Genomic DNA, 15,988 nt, shown 5'->3' with positions numbered 1-15,988 from the left:
AACTATTTAAAGAATCAAATTATAGTTTAAGGTAGGATGTTTTTAAATGAAAAATAATTTACACAATTCCCTTTTTACTATGCATTCAGAAATTCTGCTGTAAATATTGCTATTGCTAAAGATGGTGTGATATGGGGGAGTTTTGTTCCCATCACATAATAACTGGAAGAAAAGTCAAATTTTTTGTCTGTATAATGGTAATCTGTGAAACTATGCCTTCCCATTTTCCCAGAGAATCCACTGCTCAGGCATCAAAGGTTAAGGGCTTTTTTCCTGTTCTCCCACCTTTCAGAGTGTTAAAACAAAAAACAAAAAACAAAAAGGGTATCTGATATCAAGCAAGTCTAGAACAGTTGTAGAAGGCTTCATTTCCTAAATGCACTCACTAATCTCTCCCAGTTCAGTCACAAGAACTGCAGCAGAAAATAAGGTCCCTTAAATATGAGCTAACTAGGGGCGCCTGGGTGGCTCAGTCAGTTAAAGTGACCAACTCATGATTTCGGCTCAGGTCATGATCTTGTAGTTTGTGAGTTTGAGCCGTGCTGACAGTGTGGAGCCTGCTTGGGATTATCTCTCCCTCTCCCTCTCCCTCTGCCTCTCCGCTCCTTGTCTGCTTGTATGTGTGCTCTCAAAATAAACACACATAAACTTTAAAAAAATCTTTAAAAAAAATTCGCCAACAGCAGATCCCAGATCTACAAAGAAATTATAAAGAAATGAAAATTTCACTTTCTATTAAATGATGTCAACAGACTCTATCCCCAGATCAATAAGGGGCAGTTAACATATCCTAAAGGCATCAGGTTTTAAACCATCAGTGTCATTTGTCAACTTGTATCTTGGTAACGAAAATATCTTAGCAACTTTTCAAAAACCCAAACAACAATACACAAATAGTCTAACCCATAAATAGATCTACGTGCGTTGGTTACCCTCCATTTACCCAACCTCCAATCTGTTCTCCATTTCTCTCCGCCCCATGCAAGGCCTTAGAAGTCTAATGCTGCCTACTGCATAATCCCGGATCCCTTGCCACCTAACTCCCAGTTGGGCTTAACAGTGCAAGGGGCTGGGTGCTGTCTTCCCTACCCCTCCCCAGCATCAACACCCTAACTCAGATCATAGCTGTGTCTCTCCACATTATAGCTCTCATGGGATGGATCCTTCTGCCTAGCTGCCCTGGGCTCTCATACTCCTACTTCCTCCCCTTTCTCCTTCAGGCCTAAAGATGGTAATAGCAGAGGTAACACATGCAGATGTTAGGCAATGTCCGAAGCTCCAAAGAAAACCAGAAAAGGAGTGAGAACAGTGAAGACAACCGCTAGAGCTTTTTGAAACTGTTGGAAAACACTGCTCTCAAAGTAGAGCATAAACCTACATGTTAGGAAGAACCTATTCATAGCAATGTAAGATACAATTTCTAATGTGAAAAGGAAGGCTATAATGTTAAGGTAGAAACATTTATGAAAGAGTTAGGTTTCCCATAAAAGTACAAAGAGCCTAAACTGCTATTCTGAAAGCTTCTCTTAGTATTAATTTGAAGCCATTGAGCTTTGCACATAATTCTCAAGTAGAAAGGGCATCAAATTGTCTTCAAATTGGAGTTCTGCCAAAGCACAACAATAAAAAACTGCTCCGAAAATTCCATAGATCTCTTTGGCACACAACTGTAAGGAATCTGTGTTAAACTGCCAAGCACTTAAGAGGATTTTATATATAAACCCTTCTGAGATAGCTGGCAGGATAGATAATCTCTTTAGTTAAAATAACTTTTCAAAATAAACATCAAAGATGCAAAGCTACATTTTTATGGAGAAGGTTGGTGAGGCAGAAGTAGTGAGAGGGCAGGGCAGACTGAAGTACCATCCCATCATGTCCAAGGGAAGCAGAAGCTCAGGACAGTCTGAAGGAGACTGAGGGGCAAGGTAATGCATGGGTCCACTGCCTTTTCTACAGAGAGATGAACTTGGACAACAGAAGACAAGGTGTGTCAATGTGTCTTGGGGACGAGGCAGGGGAATGCGTAAGTGGCAGCCAATGTGCTATGATGCTGTGAACACCTCTACAATAGTGCTGGGAAGTCCGAGTTAGCCATGGTTTGGGTAGAATTAGTGTCCCCAACAAGAAGGGATTCCTTAGTGAAAACATGAACCATAGACAAGCGGAGAGAAAAGGACATTTCCAGATACATGCAAATTGAGCTGAGATCATTCCTAGAGAAACCACTTAGGCCCTTTTCTTTAAAATTCTATACAATGTTAAGATCCAAAAAAAACAAATTCTTCCAGAGATTTTATTTACTGCTAATTTCTATTCTGGTCTACCTCAAAAGAAGATTTGGGCAAACTCCTTAAAGACCCATATAAACCATATCCTCATCACCACACACATCCTCCTGGACAGATTCCTAAAGGGGTTTCCCAAGGACAGCCTCGGATCCCCACCGGGGATCTCTCAAGGCCATGAGAGGACGAATACACAGGCCCCCTTTCATGGTATGGGTTATACCACTAATTACTATAGCATGAAGCAAAAATTTATCATCTGTCTACTGAAATTTACATCATTGGGGTCCTTTTTCTTTGAAAATGTAAACTAGGGGAATCAAGTGATAATTAAGGTAGAAGAAAGACAAAAGCACCTGAATGAGGAGTGATCCCAGATAAGACACAGGCATAATGTGAACTTCCTAAATGCAAAGGAGCAACTAAATGATGAATATTATTCCTTAGTGTGCTAAAATCTCATGGAAACAAACAACAAAGTGAACACAAACTTGATTAAACAGAATTTGAATCTGCTCTCAGGTCTCCTTGTGGGGGGGGGGGGAACAATATAGGATAAGTGGTTACTGCCAATTCATGGATATGCTCACAGATCTTGAAAAAGTAGCAGGTTTGGGACTTCCAAAATTCCAATAGATTAAGAATAATTGTTCTATGTGGAGAGAAAACTGCGGTAAAATGAGAAAAATTTATATTCAAAAAGCTTCATATTAAGAATTATCATTTTCTGTTTCTCTTTTGACAGTAGATGGGATAAACTATTTCCTATCTTCCAGAATCTGAACAATACCAGATGACAAGACCAGCTTCTTGGGAGAGGAAGGAAGCTATCCCCACCCTAACTCCCTACCCCATGACACCCGGAAAATAGTTTCTTTTTAAAGATTATGCTAAAAAAAAATTATTTTAAGAAGCACCAATTTTAATCACTATCTACCAAACTGACTTTACTATTTCCATATTCTTATTCTTATGAAAAAAGAACTCTTCAACTCAACGATTAAAAGAGCGACAGGGGCACCTGGCTGGCTCAGTTGGAAAAGCGTGCGATTCTTGATCTCAGGGACATGAGTTTGAGCCCCACGTTGGGAGTAGAGATCACTTAAAAATAAATAAAATCTTTAAAAATAATAATGAAAAATAAAAAATAAACAAAAGAGCAACAAAAACACAAGACCCTTCTAATAGAGTAAAACCTACTTGGTTCCGTTGCAAAGACTGTCCTAGGTGACTTCCTACCCACTTGTGTTTGGCATTCTCTTCTCCCTGAGATCCCTTTACCCTCACCCACTCTTTTTCCTCCAAGCATCACACCTGAGTCCCAGATACACAGACTCTTGTAGCTCACGAAGCTAGAAATCCTCTTAGTTGCTAACCCATGCTATCTTTCCCAGAAAATGCATAGGTTTCCATAATATACTTGGTTAAGAAAGTCTTTAAGGCCCACACAACTCTTTAATTGTGGTTCTGAATCATGTAATAAGCATAAGGAAGATATTTTTGAATAAAGAGGGCTTTCCTTCTTTTCTCTAATTGCATCATTTAAGCAGCCACCTCCTCCACCTACGTGTAAGACCAACGCTGCATCTGTATTTCCTTAAAAGGGAATATTTACCTATTAGACAAAGTGCTGCTTTCCACGTGGTAAGGTTTTCTTTTTGCTGACCTTGAAGGGGAGCGATCCAAAAGCCTCTGGGTTTGAAATGTAGGGTGATTCAAACACTGTTCTGTCAGGTATCTGTCAGCTGGGTCCAACTTCAGTAAATTCTTAGGAAATAAAGTTAGGATTTAAAAGAACATTATAAAGTCAAATTTAAATTGTAATAAAAACCTTATTTATTTTCTTATAAAAGAAATGCATGGTCATTGCAGAATATCTAGCAAACACAGTTTAGTCCAAAAAATGTTTTTAAAAATCTATCTAAATTACCAATTAATTTTACTATTGTCTTCTGGGAATAAGCCTTCTCAGCCCCTGTTTTGAATATCATACATACATATTTTTTAAATAAAATCTGGCTCATGTTATACATATAAGTTTTGGATCCTGCACTTTTCAATTACTAATAAAAAACATTCTTTAAAACATAATTGAAACATTTTTAGTATATTTTGCAAATATATATATTCACATGAAAGAATATACATTCATTTTTCTCCTGTCCCTCTCCTGGGAGGCAGCCCATGTTACTGGTTTCTTGTGCATCCTTTCCATAGACACAGTATCTCTATATGTTCCTTTTATTTTACCCAAATAGTAGCAGACACACAATGGCCTATACTTAGCTTTCTTTACAATGGACGTTAGATCTTAAGAGGTCATTCCATATCGGTTAAAAGCTTTAACTCTATGGATATACCTTAGGTTGTTTTTATCAATTTCCTAATGATAAACATTTTGGTTGCTTCTTTTATCTTATTATTATGAACAATACTGCAACAAATAACTTTACAATGTTTTTAAATGACTGAAGAAGTTTATGGTATGGATGGGATGTACCATCATTTATTTCGTCTCCTCCTATTGGACATTTAGATGGCTGCCGCTTTTTCACTATTATAATTAATGCTAAGATAAACACCTGAAATCCTTGCATTCATCCACGATCTCTTTCATAGGATACAGTCCTACAGATGGAATTAGTAACTATGCAAACTTTTAAGGATTATTTTCTATGTGTTGCCAAATCGACCCCTAGGGAGGTTGTCTAGAACGATACTCCTCAGCATGTGAGAATCTACCAATTTCCTGGCACCTGCATCAACAATAGGCATCATCCTTTTTTTCGTTTTTTTTATTTTAAGTACTTGTAAACTAGAGATTTAAAAAATGGTATCTAGAGCCACCTGGGTGGCTCAGTAGGTTAAGTGTCTGACTTTGGCTCAGGTCATGATCTCACAGTTTGTGAGTTCAAGCCCCACGTCGAGCTTTGTGCTGACAGCTCAGAGCCTGGAGCCTACTTCAAATTCTGTGTCTCCATCCGCCCCCCCCCACTCTCTCTCTCTCTCAAAAATAAATTAACATTAAAAAAAATTTTTTTAAGTAGTATCTCATAGTTGTTTTAATTTACATCTGTGATTACTAATGAGGTTGAATATTTTTATGTTTTTTTGGTTATGTATATTCCTTCTTTTCTTACTTTTCTATTTGTATATCTATCCTAATTTGTAAGTGTTCTTTATATATTACAGTAGCTAACCCTTTTATGTTGCACATAGATGTTTTAATAACTAAAATGCTTTCTTCTAATATTATTTATCTAATTAGTAATTGGACAAGCTTTTAAAAGGTGAATCATTATAAAAACTGATTTTTGTTGGCAAATTAAGCAATTACATAAAACATAAACCATAATACCTAACACAATTCAATAGAGTACACTGGAATTTGCTGTGATGACATTCTTACAGCAAATTTCAGCAGCAGCATTCTCCCTCAGATACGGGAAGAATGTTGAAATTCCAGCATTCCCAAATCCATCTCTAGGCTACTTTCATTGGTTTTTCCCACAGTTAATCTCTTTTGATTCACTGTTGAACAGTGAGAGCAAACTCAGATTTGCTTCCAGTAAGCCAAAATTCAATTTCAGACAACCGTCTTTAACCTAGCACCACAGAAAATTTGAATTCTGATCCTATCACACACTGAAACATTCACTTTGGGTCAAAAGATTCTAGTAACCCACACTACTGCTTACATGCAAGTGGATTGACATTCATGTTAACTCAGACACAATTCTACAATTATCTCAATTCCTTCTTCTTCTTCAGAAAATACAAAAACTGTGGAGGTATATAAAATGATTTTGGTCTCACTGGCAGTTAAAACAGTTAACATCGAAGTTGGCTCCTGAGCAGTATTTTCAATTAGAAGTACATATGACTTTTCACAAACCAAATATCTACTAGCACCAACATACTATTTTAAGATTATCAACTGTAGAAATTACTGCATATACACACAAAGAACAAATTTTATATTTATAAATACAGCTGTTAATTTTCAAATTACCCAAAAGGAAGAGGTCATCAATAAGAAAGTATAAAACTTACTGAGTAAATAGTTTCAAAACTCAGTATTTGGGGGTAAAAAAACCCAACATTTTTAAAAACTAAAATAGAGTCCACATAAATTATTTTAGGTTAGATTAATTCTGGTAACTTGTATCTCCCCTAAAATGGCTAATAGGTATAAACAGATGCAGGATGAGATGGCCAAAATGAATAAATCTGCTTTAGGGAACAGCATAGAGGATATAGGTCTTCATGAAAGGATAAATGATGTTATTTACTTGTCAAATTCACTTTAAAAATAGCTAAAAGACAAAAGGAATAATTGTATTTATATAATACTCAGTAACAAGGTGGTATCATTCTTTGCTACAAGAACTCAGAATTATGGTTCTCAGGAGTGGGGAGGGGCAGGAGTATAGAGACAGGGAGAGGGTCATGAAGAGGCTTCTGGGTGTTAATTTTCTATACCTCAATCTTGATGTGGTTACATGGATATGTTTACATTATAAAAAAATAACCGAAATGTATACATAATTTGCATACCTTATGAATATACATTCCAATAAAAATATTTACTTAATGTTAAAGAAATCTGAGGCTAAACATATTAAATAAACAGGAATTGGGCTGTTTAACTTCCAAATTGGTACAAATACAGAAAGATTCAGGTTTCCTTTGTACTTTTATCTGCTATATTTTAACAGGTACCAGACGAATATTTGGTAATTACATTTGGTAACGATTTAACAAAGTTCAATTATTTTAAAAAAACAGACAAAAGCCAGACAACATGAAATTATATTTAATTCAGTTCTTCTACTTTATCCTATTTACATTTTTTTATTAAAAAAAATTTTTTTAAGGTTTATTTTTGAGAAAGAGAGACAGAGGCAGAGCATGAGTGGGGGAGGGGCAGAGAGAGAGGGAGACACAGAATCTGAAGCAGGCTCCGGGCTCCCAGCTGTCAGCACAGAGCCCGACGCAGGGCTCGAACTCAGGAGCCTCGAGATCATGACCAGAGCTGAAGTCGGACACTTAACGGTCTGAGCCACCCAGGCGCCCCCTATTTACATTTTTTAAGTTACCAAATCATTAAGCCCTGGTAAATAAATACTGATTGTGTCAAAGAACATATTGACAAAATCCGACTGATTTAAGAGACAATTTATGCCTAATTAACGTGAAAGAGACTTGAGGGCTATCTTTTTAATAGCATCTCTCAATTGGTGTTCAGAAGAACAGCAGGACTGTAGAGTTGTAGTTTTTTTTTTTAAGTATTCAGCATTTAATTAAATTTGGGAAATGTTGAGCGAGACAGAAATGCTTCTTCACTACGAGATTTTTGAAAACCTTTATAAGTTAATGAATGTTATCTCTACAAAAGGTTATGTGGTATGTGGCCTTTCCAAAAGCCACGCCCCCCACCCCACAGCCCCCACACCAGTCTGTACAGTGTTCCTTAGGAGAGAGATGAACATAATTTAAAGCACAGCAAAGTTCTGAGAATGCTGCTCAGCAATTTTCAACTGTGCTAAGTATACCTTTAAAGACTATGCACAGTGTAATCTTTCTGATTTTGAACAGTTAAGTAAATGGGCATAAAATAAAAATGATCCATTAACAAATGTTTTTTGAAGGTCTACTATCAAACAACCAGCACCTGCTTATGCACTGGCTGGCTGCAATGAAAGCTAGAGAAATAGGAGAAACTAGTTCTTGCTCAAGGGGCTGTCTACTGGGGAAGAAAACCTTGAACAAAAAACTGTGAGAATGCTTCCAGGAGGCCAGAGCAGGAAAACCTTCGGGACAGGGGCACAAGCATGAGAAGGCATGCTCAGGTGTGGTAGGAGCAGTGATCCTGCAGCGTCAAAAAGGGTCAGAAAGAGCCTCTCCATCAGGGACAGAAGAGGCCAAATTTGAAAAAGGGCAGAACTACGTTCACTGACAAAATAATCTTATGAGAGGCCTTAAAGATCACGTTAAAAAAGTCAGAACTTCTTTTCTTTCAACATTCATTTTAAAATTTGTTTTGAAACTTTATGCCTGAGCAGCTCTTCAATGCTGAATAAATCTTTACATTATTTATCATTTATATTTAAACTGTTTTTATTCTATGGGCGCCTGGGTAGCTTAGTTGGTTAAGTGTCCGACTTCAGCTCAGGTCACGATCCCTCGGTTCGTGGGTTCGAGCCCTGCATCGGGCTCTGTGCTGACAGCTCAGAGCCTGGAGCCTTCTTCAGATTCTGTGTTTCCCTCTCTCTCTGCCCCTCCCCTGCTTGTGCTCTGTTTGTCTCTCTCAAAAATAAATAAACATAAAAAAAATTAAATTGTTTTTATTCTACCCATTTTAGGCATACGATTGAGGTATCTCATGGTCCTGTCTAGATGGAAAGTTACAATACCGGGTACTGCTGCTATTTTAAATAAACTGCATGTTTTTAACATAACATAGTCCCCCATGATTCACTATTATGCACTATTAACAAAATGTATGGTATTTCACAAAAGTAGGCTCCGGTCACGTGCAGACACAAAAAAAAACCCCACAAACCAAAAGACATTTTATAGAGACATCAACTTGTCCCACCTTCATTAAGTCAAGTAAGACGCTATTTAAAATTCCAAGGTATCTTCTCTCCAATGTCTGAGGATGGTTAACAGCTGGAAACTGTAAGAATGACACAAGAGGAGAGTTAGCACAGGGAAGGGAATGTGTGTGCATGTGCTGTGAGCACCGGCAAAGGCAGCAAAAGAACAGGAGTTTCTGCCCTAGTGCCAAAGTCAAGTTTATTTTATCTATTAGTTTTGTGTCTATGTATTTGAGGTATGGGTTAATAGGACCAGGTGCTAAATAATGGGAAAATTCACAGGTGAAAGACGGTATTAAATCTAGTCAATGAAGCATGTAAAATAAACCTAACTATAAAATTTTGAGACTGTATTTATACAGTTTATACAGTACTGTCTGTTTATACAATTTAGTTACAATATAGTTTATACAGAATTTGCTTACATAGACAATTCTTAAGCCTTTTTTACAACATCATTTACTCCTGAAAATTAGAGAAGTTAAAAAAAAAAAGAAAAAGAAAAAGAGGAAAAGGCAGAGAGGCCAGGGCCTGAAAGGCCACAGAAATAAAAATAGTGAATTTGGACCCACGTTCTATCATTGCTTTTAAAATACTCTTTTAATGACCTGTTTTCAATTCCTTCCTTTATATAAGTTGGAACAGAAAGCAAAGAGGCTCCTAAGTTAACAAATAAATTTTTAAATAAAATGAGGGAAAAAGTCACATTTATTTAGGTGCTCTGTCCTCTCTGCCACCTCACATTCTGCAATATCCAACTGGATGAGAAAGTATTAGAGCCCAATACCATGTACTCTCTTGCAATGGGAAGGCTACTTTGCTTTCAATACATATTTCCTTTATACCAACATAAGAACATTTCAAAGTACTGGAATCTGTAAACATGTTAAAATAAGTGGATGGAAAGGACTAGTTATGGAGGAAAACTCAAACAAGGCACTTAAGTAGTGATTATGACATTATCTGCATACTGTGCTAGGTACGGCAGGAGATACAGCATATGGGTCAGACCTAAACCTCGCACTTAAGCAACCCACAGTCTGGCTGGAACAGCACTCAGCACTGAAATGTGCAGCCAAAAATTCTATTTGAAGCTCAGAGAAAGGAGAGACCAAGGTGGTTTGCAGTTGGAGGAAAAAATGAATCCACAGATAATATTTGAAGTAATTTTTGAAAGATAAGAAAAATGGGAGGACAGAGAAAAGTAGGACAGCACCCCAGATAGAGGAAGTGGAAGGAATAACATGAACTTAACACAGACACACAGGCAATAACCTATAAGTGATTACGGAGGGAAGTGATGCTATACAAGGCATTTTAGCAATTCTTATTTTAGAGATGAAGAAGGTGACACTCACAAAGTTCAAATAACTGGTTCAAGGCAAGTTACGTAATTAAAAAGCAGAACTAATATTTGCACCCAGGGCTGTAACCCAAACCCACACTCTTTCTGAACCTAGGCACCTCTCTCAAGAGAGGTACAGAGGTTCTTGTGGATGTTGTTGGAACATTGAATATCAGCCCAAAGAGAGACACACCTGTCACGCTGTGATAAACAACTAGGTACTGCTACATTTTAGTTAATATTTTGCTTATGAGGTCTATCTTATGCTACCAGATATCCCTTTTTTTCTCCAGAAGTAACATTTCACTGGTAAGAAAATTATTGCAGAGTCAAAAGGTATCAAAAATATTATGATAAAAAAATGACCAAACTCCTAAGTTTAAAAAATTACTTTATGTGCTTTTGAATGAAATCTATTCTCATGTGATAATTTCACAAATAACCAAAACCCAACCATAGAAGTTTAAATTATATCCCAATGAGTAGCCAGTCTCCCTCCCTCCCTTCCTTCCTATTTGAGTACCTCTTTCCTGACCACTTACTATGTACCAGGCACTGGTATGCGCATTTTACATATAACATTTCATCTTCACAACAGCTCCATCGGATAGTACTTCTTTTATCAGCATTTTATATATGAAGAACACAGGCACAAGAAACTTGCCGAAGTCATTCATGTAGTAAATATGGAGTCGGGCTTTGATCCCCAGCAGTCTAACTCCAAGAGTCTATGCCCTAGACTATGGGACATCAATTGCTAACTTTTTCAAAATAAAGCATACCATTAGAGCAATATCTTGCCGGCTTTCCCATCTCTACACAACTGAATCAAAATGCCAGTAACAGCAGACTGGTCACTGGTGAGTTTGTTTCAAGGAAGTGACAGGTCACACGCCCTACATGCTTAGCTATCTGTCACAGATATTCTCCAACAAAATGACATTTCCCTCAAATTGCTAAACCTCCAAAAAGATTAAGCTAATTTAGCTAAAACACCACAAACACTTTCAGACTAAATTGTAAAAATATTAAGGTTTATTTAAAAATGTCACAGAAGCAGCAATTTCTCTGAAGGTTATTTATAAGCAGTGTTGTCATGTGCTATCTAGCATTTTACAGATACTATTTAGGGAGGAGGTCTGTGAACAAAAAGGACCACACACAAATGAGGAAAAGATATCCTTCGTTTGGCCTATCTAATCCAAATGCTCTTCATTCTTCAGTATCCATTACAAATTTCAAATCTTCCATACATCTTTCTCTAGTGAATCCAGACAACTATGATTTCTAACTTGCCAGAATGTTTAATACTCTCATGGTCTCAACTATCTTGAGAGATGTATCAGGAAACAGTACAATGCAGTAAGAATGAGGTACTTTATTATATACCATGCTTTATTATAAGTTATGCTGCTTTCCAATTATTTCATGCACAAACATCTTAATTCTTCAGCTAGTCTGTAAGTTATTAAGGCCAGGTACCATGACACATCTGTTTACACGCTCTTTGGAAAATCCAGCAAGGAGCCTCTTTAACCAGGCAAAGACCAGGCAGCCAGCAGGCCAAGCTTGATGTTCCAGAAGTTAATGTTAAAATCCCGAGGTCAAATATTCAATCGTTCAATACCATTCAACCTTGTAGGCACTATGGTAGATGTGTGGTGAATATGATGGTGGATGGCAGAGTTCGTTTCCTCGAGGAGTTCATCAGGTCAGTGAAGATACATTTTTTTTTTTTTGAAAACAGCTATTTAAAAGCAACTGCAACAAATGCTACAAAGGTGACACGACCACAGTGCTACCGCAGTACAGAATGGGGAGTCACCCACTCCCTGGGGGAGTCTAGAAAGGCTTCCCGTAGGGAGAACACTTGACCTCAGTCTCGGGGAGGGAGGAGGAAGAGCTGTGTAGGAAGTAGAGCAAGTACTGGGAGCATCACAGAAATAAAAATACAGCACTATAGAAGCAACACGTCAAGGAATTGGTGAGAAGTTCAATATGGCTGACAAGTAGGGAGCAGTGGTGGAAATGAGTTGGAGACAAGGCTGGAGGGCTAAGAGCAAGGGGTTCTTAATGCTACCCTAAGGAGTTTAAATGAAAGCAATCCTGTAGAGGCTTCTTAACACCAAGGAGAGAGAACTGAATGTGTAGCTTGAGGGAAGATTCTTCCAAAGGCAACGTAAAAAGACTGAAGGGAAGACGGAAAGCCGGAGAGACGCATTTAGGAATGGTTGTCAACAGTGCAGGTAACAGATGCTAAGGGCAAAAGAAGCATTAGAGATGGAGAGAAGGGAAATACAGTTGAGCTTGAGATGTGATGACACAAACTGGCTCAATCGATTGATCAAATATTCACTCAGTCCCTAACAAGATGTGCTGGGCTCTGCTATAGGTGCTGGAAATACGGGGATAAAATAGGTAATTTCTGCCACTGGGGAGCTTATACTCCAGTAGTTGAGAACTAGCCAGATAATAATTAACAAGTAAACAACACGACTACATCCTAGGAAGATAAGCGCTAGGAGGGAGAACAGCAGGATTGTGTGCTATGGGAGACACTAGGAAGAGGGAGGGGCAGTACGTTGGGGGCATGAGAGAAGGGACATTCTTGGAGCTGAGATTTACAAAGTGAGAAGGGGCCACACAACAGAAGCACCTTCCCAGATGGAGCCACAAATCCCAAATTCACGAAGCCGGAAAAATCTTAAAATGTTTACAGAAGTCAAAGAGAAAGAAAGACAAGCGTGGTAAGGATTTGAAGAGAGAGGAGAACTGAGAAAGGTATGAGCTGAGGTCAGGGATCTAGAAGGGCACGGATCAAGCAACGGAGGTGGACTATAGGAAGGAGTTGGGATGTATCCTCAATAAAACAGCAATTTGTGAATTATGACTTTTTTTCTGAATAGATTTCACTTTCTACTGGACTGAGGATAAGTCTTATTTATTATTTCCAGCATCTAGTATAACGAATGTTCAATAACTTTTGAAGTATTTGCATCCTCAATTAACGGTTATAATTTGGGTAATTTTCACCTCACAAAAGCAAAAATAAAAGGAGAAAAGAGAAAATTGCCTCAGAGAACTCAGACATATGAGAGACAGAGAGAGAAGAGAAAGCAGAAAGGAGACGAGGAAGTGTATATGCTCTGTTCATTCATTTCTTCCACAATGAGCCTCACAGGAGCGGGTACGATGTCGGGCGCTCGTGTGCGAGGAGGGGTGCTCTTCAAAGTGAAACGAACCAAGGTCCAGAAAGTCAAAGGACAAAAGGAAGCGCGGTGCAAATATCAAGGAAACATGGTTTGAGAATCATGCCTTTGAGAGAAAGAAAGGAAGTGGTGGCAAGCTTATTTTATAGTTGTCACAATGGTCACCAACTGGCATGTCAGCCCTGAGTAGCTGAAAACTTACAAAGGAGCTTTTGGGGTGGATAGAAGAGAGAAGCAGCCTCTAACACACTACTCTAATAAGGTGCCTCTGCAAGTTGGCGGTCTCTCATCTGGGGAAAGTTTATACTTGAAGACCCTTTTTAGCATATTCTCCACAAACAAGCTTTGTAAAAAGTTAGCAAGTCTAGAAAAGGCTGCCCAAGACAATAGACTAGTTTGAAAAGAAGATGTGATGTTTCACTGTCAACAGACAGACAAGAAATACTTGCTAGAACACAACCTTCAAATCTGTGCAATGCAGGTACTCATAGTCTTCCTCAAATCATTACAAATTTGTTTGCGTAAATAAGAATCATTTATACATTTGTATATCTTTGGGGGATGCTTAATATTGTAGACAAACATTCTGAGATAACCAAAGTTTAGAATATAATAATGCATATGCTAGAAGAGGTTTTAAAAATTTGGAGCTTATAAATTAGGAAAAACATTAGCAACTTCCACTTTCAGACTACTTTAAAAAATTCACAAATATTATATAAGTTTCAAAAATATTATAATGGGGATTATAAACATTGTAATGGGAAAGGGAATAGTATTCAGTGGATGGCTTAGCATTCCATTGTGTAATGAACCATGATTTAAATACTGCTATATTGATTCCATCTGGAGTTTTAGTAAAGCCTCTTACCCGGAGCCCATGGAATCGAGGATTACTGTAGAAGAGCTTCATCTGCTCAGATGGAAGTGGTCCTAGCACCTTCTGAATAGTAAAAAGTTGGTCGATTTCACTTTCTCCAGGAAATAAAGGCTGTCCATCACTGAGCTCCCCAAGAATACAGCCCACTGACCACATATCTACGGACTTTCCATAAGGAGCTCTGAAAAGCAATTGGAGAGATTATTTTGGAAAATGAAGAAATATGTTTTAATAATTTCCAAATTATTATGAAAAGATTCATGACTTAAAGCACATTTGTGTCTTTTAAGGAATTAAAAGTGAGGCTGACAAAAGGACTTATGGATATCCAAGTAAAGACTCACAGCACAAGTAAATAAATCTATGCTAATAAAGCCATCAGTTTAATAACAATTTAGTTAGTATACACCAAGTTGAAATCTATTCACATCTGGGCATATTTTGAACATGAATGGCTTAATAAACCCTAATACAGTGCACATGTCTGATGAGTTAATACTTCACTTGGAAAATGAAATGCTCCCAAGAAATGTATTTAATAGGTAATTATCCTGTAGCTCTCGAAATGTTACAAAGTTAACACCTCATCCATCTTTTGAGTTCAGTCTATTAAAATGTACTACTGACTTACAGGTCTTCTTGAACAACAAACACAGAATAACCTCTGATTGCACAGAGTCACGATTTCAAATACCTAAGAGTGTGCTATGCTCTACTGTATTATTTACCTGAAACTATTTGTACCCTATGTATAGGGGGCTTTATGTGATAACTGTTTGTCTCAAAGCGTTTTTGCCCCCATTTCCTTAGGAGTTTACACCTCTCCTCTAGGATCTGAGTTTACCAAAGGGTTTTAGGAGTGTTACTGTTATTAATAAATGGAGGCTATCCGTGAAAATCTAACTTTTCCAAAACAATTTTACATGTATCTATAGCCAATATCTACAGCCTTAAATCAAATTATATGTGGCAAATTAAGAAACCATATTTTCTTTAGTTTCAAACACAAATAATCCAAGTTTTAAGAAGGCAAAGCCAAAATAAAGGATCTGAAAAAAAATATGGATGAAATTCTAGAATGCTATAATGATACGGCAGTAATACAAAACTTTTAACAAATACTCTAAATGAAAGCAATGTTAACCCCACACAGACTATGTTGCTAGGACAATAAATCATTATAACTGTAAGTTGGTATTTTATTTATCTCATGTCCTTCCCACAAAAACCTAAGGACCATATTAGGAAACTTCACCTAGATTTTTTGGGTAGCTTGTGGGGGAGGGAAGGATACTGACCTTTCTTTAAAAGTGCTAGATGAAGAAACCTATGGACAATCTCTACATACCCAAATTGTGCTATTTTTCTTCTGTCAACGAATTTGAGTAATTTATGCAGCTGGAACTATTTTGAATGTCAAGGACAAAGTTTGAGGAGGTACAAAAATATAAATTCTTAATGTTACCCAAAAATCAACTGATTTCAATGGGACTTTGACACAAATAATATGGTTCTTCAACTAGTACCTGACAATCATTTAATTAGCAATATAGAATTTAGCTCAAATTAGTTGGGAGTCCCCATCTACTTTTGGTAGCTCCCACACATCTCTAAACATAACTGCAGTTTTCTGACAGGTATTATTAGGCAACAAATACTCTCTGAAG

The 15,988-nt window shown here is 37.5% G+C and overlaps 1 protein-coding gene across 1 annotated transcript in view; it reads right to left on the bottom strand.

Annotated features, from left to right (window-relative positions):
• The window catches only part of CDKL5 (cyclin dependent kinase like 5), a 192,591-nt gene that overhangs the window by 25,642 nt on the left and 150,961 nt on the right, over positions 1-15,988 (bottom strand). Inside the window, exons 9-11 of the mRNA XM_047075963.1 lie at positions 14,313-14,502; positions 8,887-8,967; positions 3,901-4,052 (exon numbers count right to left, since the gene is read on the bottom strand). Of these exons, the coding sequence (XP_046931919.1) occupies positions 3,901-4,052; positions 8,887-8,967; positions 14,313-14,502 (423 nt within the window). The remainder of the gene's footprint in view (positions 1-3,900; positions 4,053-8,886; positions 8,968-14,312; positions 14,503-15,988) is intronic.

This window comes from Lynx rufus, unplaced genomic scaffold (assembly GCF_022079265.1).
Source record: "Lynx rufus isolate CCGP_SWC_20201006 ecotype Redwood Valley unplaced genomic scaffold, mLynRuf1.p SCAF_14, whole genome shotgun sequence".
In the NCBI taxonomy this organism is placed as follows: domain Eukaryota; kingdom Metazoa; phylum Chordata; class Mammalia; order Carnivora; family Felidae; genus Lynx; species Lynx rufus.
This window is presented reverse-complemented; position numbering and strand designations above follow the sequence as displayed.